Source organism: Diabrotica virgifera, chromosome 3, assembly GCF_917563875.1.
Source record: "Diabrotica virgifera virgifera chromosome 3, PGI_DIABVI_V3a".
NCBI classification, from domain to species: Eukaryota; Metazoa; Arthropoda; class Insecta; order Coleoptera; family Chrysomelidae; genus Diabrotica; species Diabrotica virgifera.
The window spans coordinates 182,210,943-182,223,953 of record NC_065445.1 but is presented as its reverse complement, the minus strand read 5'-3'; the positions used below and the strand labels follow the sequence as shown (position 1 = coordinate 182,223,953).

The 13,011-nt window shown below is 33.6% G+C and overlaps 1 protein-coding gene across 2 annotated transcripts in view; it reads right to left on the bottom strand.

Moving 5' to 3' along the window:
* Positions 1–1,339: 1,339 nt before the first annotated feature.
* LOC126881432 (zinc finger protein 227-like) overlaps positions 1,340–13,011 on the bottom strand; it is a 159,983-nt gene continuing 148,311 nt past the window's right edge. For both annotated transcript variants that reach the window (XM_050645707.1, XM_050645706.1), the window contains one exon: positions 1,340–3,697. In XM_050645707.1, coding sequence (XP_050501664.1) covers positions 2,322–3,697 — 1,376 coding nt within the window. In that variant the 3' untranslated portion in view covers positions 1,340–2,321. The remainder of the gene's footprint in view (positions 3,698–13,011) is intronic.

Genomic DNA, 13,011 nt, shown 5'->3' with positions numbered 1-13,011 from the left:
AGTTCGATGGCTCTACTCGAGTTACTTAGGAACAAAAAAAGAATGAAGGAAATTGCTCCATGGGAAGCCGAGAAAATGCATTTCTTTAACGTATACCGATTTTGAACTTTGAGGGTTACATTTTCTCCAACCTAATTTTTGATTGGAATTTTGCTATTTTTGGCAATTTTCACACGTATTATCGATAGTTTTTATTATAATAATATATGCTATGAGTATTTAATGATATGAAAATTGGTGTGGAGAAAGAGAACAAAAATAAAAAGGTTATGGTTTGAAAATTATGATGCTATTGTTTATATATTTGCCGTAAATTCCGGTCAACTTTCGCCGGTCGTATATCAGGAACCACTCGTTGTAATTTGAACGTTTTTTCTTTTAAAAGAAGCGTCCTGCCGCTGTTTTTTGAATACCGTTTTTACAATTTAATTTAGTTTAATATTTTCCGAGATATTCTATTTGTTTATAAGCCCAAAAATTGTTTATAATTTTAAAATATTCCTGAGGCCGCTTAAATAGTCCAATTTCAATTCTGTAAAGTACATTAGATAGGTATAGTGTCTTTTTGTGAAAAAATCATAGTTACTCTTATGCATCATAATTATTGTCGTTATTATAGCGACCGTAAATTTTTAATTAACAATTCAATTGTTGCTAAACTGTTCATTCAATTTCCATCGTCTTCTGGAATTATAATCTATACAAAAAGGGCTTTTACATTACCAAGTTATTTAATTATAGATTAACAATTACTTATCTAAAAGTTTAGTTGAAAATTAAAGATTTTGTTGAAAAAACCCGCTTGGGTAAATGGGCAACAATTTGAAACTCGTAGCGATACAAATGGTTTGTATAATCGAGTGTGTTTTCTGAAAACAGGGATATTTGCAATATTTTGGAATGAAATCTTCATTTTGAAATCTGGAGAGGACAAACAGCACAAGTCGTATTCTCCAAGATCCAAATATTGACCTTAATTCAGGAATGGCGGCACTTAAATCAATTAAAAAATATATTTTAAGGAATATTTCAGAGACTGAAATGACAACATCAGAAAAATTTAGGACTCAAAATTTTGTAGCTATTATAGATCACTTCTTTTCCTCCTCAAGTCATAGGCTTTCGGCATATGAATCCATTCATTCCAATTTTGGATTTTTACATTATTTGGGAAATTTAACTCCCAATGAAATTGAAGCTCACTCACTGAAGCTTACCGACAATTATAGCAATGATTTAGATAAAAAACTAGGTGTCGAACTAGTACAATTTGTAGAATTTTTTAATTCATTTAAAGAGGAAATCGGCTCATCAAATATAAGTAAAAGAACTTCAAATGTACCGACGGGTAAAAGAGAAAAATGCGAATAATGTGGTTCCATACGTTGTAGTGACACTTCGTTTATATTATTTAGTTCTGATGGTATCTAACTGCAGTGGAGAGAGATCATTCTAAAAATTTAAGTTAATTAAAAATCGAGTTTGGTCTGTGATAGGCCAAGAGCGTTTGAACCATCTCTTTATAATGAGGATTGAACACAATGCCTTAAAGCAACTAGACATGCCCGACATAATCAAGGAATTTTCAGTTAAAAAATCTCGAAAAGTACCCGGACTTTAACCATACTTTAGTCGTAACAACAATTTGTTTAATGGTAGGAGGTACGGCATCACACCAATTCTCCCCAGGGGCCCCCACACCAATTCTGCCCAGGGGCCCCCACTGCCTTAAATCCGGCTCTGGGCACCACGTGCTCCGTGGGTCGGTTCTGGTAGCATATTCGTGTTTAGCGACCTCAAGAAAACCCTCTAGTAATTTGCATTCTCTCATTTGCATCAATTAAATGTCGAAAACCATCGAAAATCTAGAAGATGACGTTCCGTGCAGTGGCCCTGGCCACCACGTACTCCGGAGGTCAATTCTGATGGCATATTTGTGTTTAGTGATCCCAAAAACCCATGAGTAATCTGTTTATATCAATTTAATGGTGAAAACCCTAGAAACTCTAGAAGATACGTTCGTTGAAGGTCAAGGTCAAAGTAAAGGTCGTCATTGTATAGCCAAGAAAAAATCCTAGACTACTAGTACTTTTATTTAATCCAAATTTCTACATGTTGCCAGATAACCAGTAACTTAGGGAATTGGAATACCGGGTAAGTCTTATAATTTTCCGAATTTGTGCCTCTATATCTTGAAAATTCTCCATACGATCGTGACGTGCCCATGAGAACTTTTTATCAGGATGCTTCAAAGAGTATTTTCCCAAAGTATGAACTAAATCCACTGGGACCTAATTTCCATAAGGTTTGTGCGGAGTACTTCACACTTGTAAGACTTCAGCGTGCTTGCTCATATGTACGTTTAAATTACCTACTTGACGAAATAGCTTAAAACAAATTTCACACTTAAAAGATTTTTCACCAGTGTGAATTCTCAAATGTTGTTTCAAATTACCTGCATGAGCAAACTGCTTTAAACAAATTTCACACTTGTAAGGCTTTTCACCAGTGTGTATTCTTATATGAATTTTCAAAGCTACTGCTTGACTGAACTCCTTCAAACAAATTTCACACTTGTAAGGGCTTTCGCCAGTGTGTTTTCTCATATGTACGTTCAAATTACTTGCTTCACTAAACGGCTTAAAACAAATTTCACACTTGTAAGGCTTTTCTCCAGTGTGTATCCTTAAATGATTTTTCAAAGCTACTGCTTGACGAAACTCCTTCAAACATATTTCACACTTAAAAGATACTTCACCAGTGTGAATTGTCAAATGTTGTTTCAAATTAGCTGCATGAGCAAATTGCTTAAAACAAATTTCACACGTGTAAGGCTTTTCTCCAGTGTGGATCCTTAAATGATTTTTCAAACATTCATTTCGACTAAATTGCTTAGAACAAATTTCACACTTATAAGGCTTTTCTCCAGTGTGCGTTCTCAAATGGTACTTCAAACCATGTGCTTTAGTAAACTGTTTATAACAAATTTCACACTTGTAAGATTTTTCTCCAGTGTGTGATATCTTATGAACTTTTAAATTATGTGCTACAGTAAATTTCTTAAAGCAAATTTCACACTTGTAAGGTTTCTCTCCAGTGTGTACCCTTAAATGCTGTTTTAAATGTTCATCTTGACTAAATTGCTTAAAACAAATTTCGCACTTGTAAGGCTTTTCTCCAGTATGCACTCTCAAATGTCTTTTCAAACTACCTGTGGCACTAAATTGCTTAGAACAAATTTCACACTTGTAAAATCTTTCTCCAGTGTGTTGTCTCATATGTACGTTTAAATTACCTGCATGAATAAACTTCTTGAAACAAATTTCACACTCGTGAGATCTTTCTCCTGTGTGAGTTCTCTTATGAACTCTTAAATTATGTGGTACAGTAAACTGCTTAAAACAAACTTCACACTCATAAGGTTTTTCCTCAGTGTGTATTCTTAAATGACTTTTCAACGCTCCTGCTTGATTAAACGCCTTCAAACAAAATTCACACTTATAAGATCTGTTTCCTGTATGTTTTCTCATATGTACGTTAAAATTACCCACTTGACTAAACTGCTTAAAACAAATTTCGCACTTATAAGGTTGTTCTCCAGTGAGTGTTCTCAAATGATTGATCTGATGTGCTTGATTACAGGAATTTTCAGGTAGTTCTTCCATATTTTCTATTCTGCGTTCAGTTTGAGGCAAACCTAAAAGATAACCAGAATTATTTAATTTTATTATGTAAAAATTTATGTAGAAACTATAGCCTAAGTCAGTGGTTCCCAACCTTTTATGTCTGGCGACCCACCTTCTGATGTTTTTTCATATTCGCGACCCATCCCTCACCTAGAGATGATATAATATGTATATTGTATATAAATATGTACGTTATTCAGCTACTGTGAGACACACACCGCGATCCATCTAAAATCCGCCGGCAACCCACCGGTTGGGAAACGCTGGTCCAAGTAATGAAGCTTAAAATAGGACAAAACCTCGCAATTTTTACAGAATGAATCAATTTGCTTGAACATTTGAGAATAAGTAGTAAATAGTCCAAGGATCAAAATCTATATGATGCCGGAAGGCACTTTCACCATGGGGTGGTTGCCACCCCATCTGGGGGGTGGAAATTTTTTATTATATTTTGATCGCAAAAGTTGGTAAAAACATTCATTCTAAACAAAAAACGTTCTATACATTATGTTGATAAAATTAACAGTTTTCGACTTATTCGCTATCGAAAGTGTTAGTTTTATATCGAAAAAATCAATGTTTTTAATAAGTTTTCTGCTAATAACTCTAATAATGTTTTCGATCTATCAAAACAATTTTACTTAACAAAAATGTACCCTAAAAAATAAACAAAACTTTTTTTTTAATTTTCTTTAAGACCAATAGTAATCGAGCTATACTTTATTATATGTTAGCTCTTCTTCGTCAAATGCTAAATATTGTAGTTTCAAAGTCAAAAGACGAGAAAACTACACATTTTTCGAGGATAACTTGTTCAAACTAATTTATAGTATTTAAAAATATCTATCTCCAGAAATAAAAAAAGTCTCTAGCACAAAAATTAAGTGACTTATAATGAAAAGAATGTCAGTCCCTATTTTTTTCAGCGAAAAGTGACCGGAAGCAACCCCCGAATCACCCCCCTAATTAAAATTAGTCATTGACCTTATTTAGTCTTCTTTATTTATGTTAAATAGTGCGGCCGATATGTGAAACAAATGAGCGTTTAATGATACAAGCATATAATTTGGACCACATTATACTAGACATTAAAGGTTCAAATTTAGATATGAGACCATCTCAGATTTTGTCTTTTACAAATACGGCGGGTAATCAAAATGGCGACTATACATATGTGACTAATAGCACGATAACTTTTGAACGAGACGTCCGATTTCAACCAAATTTGGTACATAGGTTCTTGTTTTGATGTATAAGACCGAGGTTTTGAACCGGAAGAATCGGTTTACCAAAAGTTGTATTTTTCCTGGTTTTTATGTAAAAATATGTTGTCTTTTTTTTCAATCCTTTCACCCTGTATACAGGGTTGCCAACGACCGAACGTCGTTTTCTACTAGATTTATATATAAAAGCTACTAAATTCTACTAGATTGAGGATAAAATCTACCAAAATTCTACTAAATTATTGCTCACAAAATGACACTTGACAGCCAAAAAAGAAGAAAAAATGACAGATGGCAGCCAAAAAAGAAAAAAAATGACAGATGGCAGCCCAAAAGAAGAAGAAATGACAGATGACAGCCGAAAAAGAATAAGAAATGACAGATGACAGGCTATTTTGTTATATGTTAAAAACGTTGACGTTTACTTAGCCGACATAAATTAATAAAATGAAATACTGCCAATTTTAAACATTCGGTAATCGTACGGTACTCATCGGTAGCCTAAATTCATTTTTCGGTAATTACAACTTAATTAATTAAAAATTAATTAAATACTGACCGTATATCTAGCCGACATTAATAGAAATATTCACTTCTAAACAAAAACTCATTGACAAAACGATAGAGAATCGTTTGGTAGAAACGAAAATAGAAAAATATTTATTCGGTAATCAATAGTTACTGAGAAAATTACAAAAAACAAGTAGCGCAATTCAAAATATAATCAATATGCCTGCCAACATGGCGGATACGACGGATGGGGGTGGGGGTGCGCGAATACGTCGGCGCACATGTCGCGATTATATTTTGAATTGCGCTACTTGTTTTTTGTAATTTTCTCAGTAACTATTGATTACCGAATAAATATTTTTCTATTTTCATTTCTACCAAACGATTCTCTATCGTTTTGTCAATGAGTTTTTGTTTAGAAGTGAATATTTCTATTAATGTCGGCTAGATATACGGTCAATATTTAATTAATTTATAATTAATTAAGTTGTAATTACCGAAAAATGAATTTAGGCTACCGATGAGTACCGTACGATTACCGAATGTTTAAAATTGTCAGTATTTCATTTTATTAATTTATGTCGGCTAAGTAAACGTCAACGTTAAAAACAACAAAAATCATTTTTTTATTTAAAATATAATAATACTTAGTATATAGAAAAATAGATCCTCTCCAGGAGAAAGTGGTGAAAACAATATTGATTTAACCAATACCATTGTTTATCTACACACTTGTCTAGTTATACAATGCTAATACCATTGTTTAAGAACTACCCTTTTTTAAACAATGCTAATACATTTTGTACATTTAATTTTTTTAAAGTCACTTTCTTGTGCTTAACACAGTTTACTATCCAAAATTTTACTTCAAAATTAAGTTAGTTTATCGTTTCCAATTGTAAACTTAGTTTAATGTAAAATTATAGCTTATTCCCAGTAAAAATAGTGCATTAAAGTTCATTTCTAACTCGCAATAAACCCCAACTTCCAACTGACAAAATGCTGCAAGCATTGGCAATTTCATCTGATTGCACATATCACAAAAATATCCTCTCTAAGAAGAAGTAGGTAAAAATAAGTTGTATAATTGAAAGGAAAGTTCTACATATATAAACATGTAAAAGACAACTATACGTTCTAGACAAACAAATATTAAATAGTAGATATATATTTTGTACAAAGTTCATTTTTAACTTAAAATATTTTCCTTTCTAAACCTACAATGGTATGTTTGATGTCTTTTGTAATGTCTTTCTTTAAAGGTAGGTATATCGGAATTAAAATAACATTTGTATATATTTTTTTCTCCTTATTAACTTTTATTTAAAATCAATTTCTTAAAAGTTTTAAGCAAGGAAGGAGGAAAATCCAATGATGCTTCGTCTTATAGGTTTATTTCACTGTTGTATTAAATCTTGTAGCCACGTTCGCTTGAGTCTTCTGATTATTGGTAAATATGTTCGATCAGTTCGTTGTCTTGATTTCTTGTTCGACTTTCATAGTTGGTCGCTGTATTTCATCTCTTACAAAGGGAATATTCAAATCATTGCGAGATTACTGACATACCAGGGTGCGCCAGTAATTAATCTAAGGACTTTTGATTGAAATCGCTGTATGGTTGTGATGTGTGTTAATTTAGCGCAATCCCACCAGAGATGGATACCATACATCCTAATTGATTTCAACATGGCTTTGTATACTAGTAATTTGTTATTTAATGACAATTTGGATGTCCTACCAAGGAGCTAGTGTACATTTGTCTGAACTTGAGATCCAACTGCCTGCATTTCATTTGAAGGTGTTTGTTCCATGTTATCCTTTGGTTGATATGCAATCTAAGGTATTTAAGATGCAATGTAAATTAATTTGAATGCACAAATCTCATGCTCGAGACGAGACATTGTGGAAAAGTTTAGTGATTTGTTAAAATTCTGGATTCAAAAGTAGGAGTAGGAGTTCAATTCAACAGATATATAACATAAATGGTATTAACAATATAAACAGGTTAATACAATAAAACAAATGTTTAAGTATTTATTTTTTAAATTATAATACTTTATGTATTAGAATCTATAAAATTTTGAACCAAAAGTATTACACTTTTATTTGCATGCCCTGCTTTAAAAAAACACCCCAAAGGCAATTCCTTTACTATTATTTTTTTTGTCCTTTAAAAGAATTTGTTTATTCATACATTTTTGCTAGTTGTGGAAGTTCTTTTAACGGAATGTGATATAACATACTTTAAATGATACTTAATATCATTTCAAATCAAACAACAATATCATGTATTTATTATAAATTTATTAACAAACTGCAGTTCAAGAAAAATAACATATTATCAACATTAGCCATTTACAGTAAAACCTCCGTTAACCGAAATAATTGGGGGTAGGCTGTTTTGGATAACAAGAATTTCAGTTAAAAATTACATTGTTTTTTGTACTCTTCTTTTATCAAATTACATAGTATTGGAGAGATATACAGTAGGAAAAATGAAAGAATACCCATGAACGAACATATAAAAACGCTGTATTTCCTGTCACCGTGTCACACAAAAAATTGGCCAGCGCAAGTACATGTAATAATTATTGTTACATGTACTTGCACTGGACAATTTTCTTTGTGACACGGTGACAGGAAAATACAGCGTGTTTTATATGTTCGTTCATGGGTATTTTTTCATTTTTCCGACTGTAGCTACAAAACATTGTCAAAGGGAAACACAAAAGAAAATAGAAGATTTCTTTAAAAAACACTGTTAACATGTTCATTTTCCTTAATTTTGTTGCTTTTTGTTTAATTTACTTTTTATTGACAAAATTATTGAAACTGAGCCATTTCGGTTAAACGATGTTTTGGTTAACGGAGGTTTTCCACTGTATTTGCCGTAAATCGCAACATTTTAAAACAAACACACACACTGCACAAAAAGTTGCACTAGATTTTCTCCTGGTTAAAAATGTATAAATGTACTGCCACAGCTTGTTCGATTAAATAACCGCAGGCTCAGTTGCCAGTATTTCAATGTTTTCTCTAAGCAACTGCAATATCTGTAAAGCTGATATTATTTGAACAAAAGGTATCTTGCATTGCATCTCATTTCACATATTAATATGAAAAATCTCTTTAAAATACGAAACCTTCTTTCAATAATAATTAAAGCAATTTATGATTGATTAAACAGCACTTCAACTGCTGTCTGAAGATTCTGCAATGGTGTCATAGTCATTAGGTAGTTGAGAACTGGATATTCCCTAACAATACATTTTCCATATATGCAAAAGTATTTAACAACTCCTAAAATAGAGTACATATTTCTAAATGTACTTCCAGATTGTAGGATTAGTATTATGGGTTATGTTGTTCTTTAAATGACAAAATACTAATTAAATTCAACGTTTTACTCTGTTCCATGATCTTATTTTACTTTTTATCTATATTACAAGTAACAAATAGAATTTTAGCACATTTTAGATGCTATTATTATAATTCTTTACAAAAATAAATATTTAATATCATTGTCATTTGTCAAAATAAAAGATTCCTTTAAACCTACTAAAATCTATTAAATTTTCTACCAGATTCTAAAATCTACTAGATTTAAAATTTTCCCACTAAATCACAAGAAATTCTACTAGATCTAGTAGAAATTCTACTAGATCTAGTAGAAAATCTACTAAATTAGCAACCCAGCTGTATATATTAATTTTTCAAAAAGTTAATACCGCTATTGAGAAGAGCGTAAAAATGATTTTCGGGAAATATTTTGAACTATTTAGTTATGTTAATTACCATTCAATAAATGCATACCGTATCTTCAAATGTACCTATGTGCGGCAGATTCGTGCAAGTATTATAAGAATTATTGTGCACTTAATGGAAGAACCATATAATTTGGACCACATATACTACACATATAAAAGTTTAATGGCTTGCAAATTGTAGAAGCCTCGGAGGTGTAACCAGAAAAGGTTCTCATTGTTTTCATTCTGGTGGGATGTAGAATAGCATTATGTTGTTTTATATGGCATAGAGTGAAAACTTAGTCTTTTTGCTAGCAGTTGCCGCTAGGGCATCTATGCCATTTCGTTCGTTGCAATCCGGGACTGCACGCTGGGGTTTGTTTTGGTTGGATCAAGGAGAGCAGCATATGTGCCTCCTGATGAGAGACTAATAAGTTTCGAAACCGGTAGAGGTGCTTGCAGTACTCTCTGATTGGACTAGAATATGGTTCGGCTGTATTTTCGTTTCGCAACGAAATTGAAAATGGTTTTTTTTATTTTTTATTTATTTATTTTTATTTAATGTCGTCCGAACCACTGGGGTTATAAACGACAACAATCGAAAATACATTATTAAAAATAAACAGTTATTACAATATTAAGTAAATACATATGAACAAAAGAAACCTGGAAAATTTGTGGTATAATTAAATGTCCTTTATTCCCATTTCCGTTAAAAACTTGATGATGTTGTTGATATTTTTATCGTCTCCAAGAAGCTCAGATATGTCTCTGGGAAGTTTAAGTTTACTTCTCGTTTGCTGGTATTTTTGACAGTCGGATAATATATGTTTAATTGTTACATTTGTTTGACACTGCTGGCAGAATGGAGGATTGTCTCTAGTTATTTTGTAGAGATGTGTATGACGGGTGTGACCAAGTCGGAGCCGAGTGAAGATAACTTGTTTTTTCCTAGGTAAAGAAAAGGCCTGTTTTTGTACAGCGTTGCCTTTAATTTGTTTTAATTTTTCGGAGCACTGCGACCATTTGTTATGCCACGCACTACTAACTACGTTTTTAAGACACAATTTCACATCACCTGGCACAATTTTATTTAGATGAACTTGATCACTTATTGCTGCTTCGTGAGCAAGGCGGTCCACAACCTCGTTACCGTGTACTCCAATGTGGGATGGAACCCAGATTAATACCACGTGTTTGTTTTCCTTTGCAGCATGTTGAAGTTCTTGATAAATGTCTTTATGAATAGGGTTGCAGGAATATATGTTTTGAATGTCACCAAGGGCGTTCATTGAGTCCGTTATGATTGTGTAATTTCTCTGGTTCGATTTGTTAATGAATTTTAAAGCTTCAAGGATTGCATACAGCTCTGCATTGGAAATAGTCCAGTTGTTATGCAGCTTAAATTTAGCATTATGGGTATTGGAAAAAATTGCTGCCCCCACTCCGCCCGCTGATTTTGATGCATCTGTGTATATCTGTTGGTAGTTGCTAAATCTATCCATAATCTCTTTGAAATGATTTAATATTATGGTTGGATGGGATTCATGTTTATTAAATCTTGACAGATCAGTAATATATCGTGGTTTCTTTACAGTCCATGGAGGAGGAGGATTTTCGGCAGGATAGTATATGGTCGGGAATGTTATATGATATTTTTGCAGTAATCGGTTGATTCGTTCATAGAAAGGCGGATTGCATTGAGGGTGAGATGAGAAGTACTGATTAAAACGATTTGTATGCACATTATGATAAACTGGGTTACCTGGAGAGGATAGAACTTTACAAGCAAACGACAAACTCAAAAAAATCTCGTCTAAATTCTAGGGGGGTTTGCCCTGACTCACTGCATATACTCAGTATGGGACTTGTTCGAAAAGCGCCCAAAGCGACTCGCAATCCCGTATTTTGAATGACATCTAGTTCTTTAAGAACAGATTTCTTAGCTGAGTTATATACCACTGAGCCGTAGTCAATTTTTGATCGAACTAAGGATGAAAAAATTCGTAGAAGAGTTGATGTATCGCTGCCCCAGGAGATGCTTGATAGTGTCTTCAAAATATTAATACTTTGTTGGCAAGTACCTTTCAAATTTTTAATGTGACTTTTCCAAACCAATGTTTTGTCAAATGTAAGACCGAGAAATTTTATTTCTTTTACAAAGATAAGATTCTTACCATTCAACGTTAAAACTGGATTATCCTCTTTTCGCTTTTTTGAGAAAAGAAGGCATTTTGTTTTTTCGCTAGAGAAGTTGAGTCCTGTTTTATCGGACCATTTCTGTAGATTATTTAATGTGCTTTGAAGAATTCTTTGGGTGGATTCTAGATTTGTTGCTCTTAGTAGGAGAACCAGGTCGTCCGCATACAGTCTACCTTTAACTGGCTGTTGACATTGTTCCAAAATATCGTTGATTTCAACAAGAAATAAAGTTACACTCAACACCGAGCCCTGAGGGATTCCGTTTTCCTGGATTCGGGTTCATGAGAGTGTTCCATTTGCTCTTACCTTAAATGTTCTGAGTTGAAGAAAATTTTGAATAAATTTTAGAAATTGTCCATTAATACCCCAGGAGTGAAGCTTTTTTATTATACCATATCTCCATGTGCAATCGTAGGCTTTTGTTATATCGCAGAAAATAGCTAGGCAGTGTTGTTTGTTAATGAGTGCTTCGTGAACTTCAGATTCAAGATCAACTAGGTTATCGGTGGTTGATCTATTTTGACGAAAGCCATTCTGCTCCGGGATTAGCAGTTTTTTGTTTTCTAAGAACCATGTAAGGCGCCGGCTTATAACCTTTTCGAGTAGCTTATAAGTTGATGAGGTTAGGGATATTGGTCTATATGATTGGGGATCTGTCTTAGGTTTTTGAGGTTTGGGGATTGGTATAATATATGATTCTGACCAATATTTTAGAAAGTAGTGTTGTATCCACATTTGATTTAAAACATTAAGAAGGTAAGATCTAGCGTTTATGCTTAGTTTTTGGAGAAACATTATTGGTATATCATCCGATCCTGGAGAAGAGTTTTTCATGCCAAACAATGCATCGTCCAATTCTTCTGGTGAAATTGGAGAGTTCATGTAGTCATCCGTGTTCTCTGTGACGATTAGCTCCTTTTCATTTCTAAATTTGTATTGAAGAAAACTCGGAGAGTAGTTGCTAGTGCTGGAATTTTGTTCGTAAAGGTCAGCAAAAATTTCTGTGATTTCTTCCGTTGAGGTAATTAACTTGTCATCATGTTTTAAAAAACTAATTTGAGCGTTTTGCTGTTTTCCAGATAGTTGACGAATTTTTCCCCAAAATGTAGAGAGGGGGGTGGAGTTATTGATGGATGCCACAAAAGATTTCCAGTTGTGTTTTTGGTTTGCTTAATCTTATACCGCGATTCAGCTCTTAGTTTTTTATATTCTAATTGATTTTGTGTAGTTGGGCATCGTCTGAATTTGTTAAAAGCCCGCTTGTATTTTTTGATGGCTTCGTCACACTCATTATTCCACCACGGTACTGGTGTGTGAGTTTTTAGTTTTGGTTTTTCCCACTGCTTTGTACCCCGCTTCCAATAGTACCTCGGAAAATTGTACATAAGTTAGAGCTAAGTAGTGGGCAAATGAGAGTTCTGGCCGCACAACCCCCACCCCTTTTTGTACCCCCCACTCCTACCCTGTATACCCCCCACCCCCAATTATACAGGTGGGGGGTATACAGGGTAGGAGTGGGGGGTACAAAAAGGGGTGGGGGTTGTGCGGCCAGAACTCTCATTCCACCATTTTATACCCCCCACCACATTATACCCCACCACTTTTTACCTCCCACCACTTCATACCTCCCACCATTTTGTATAC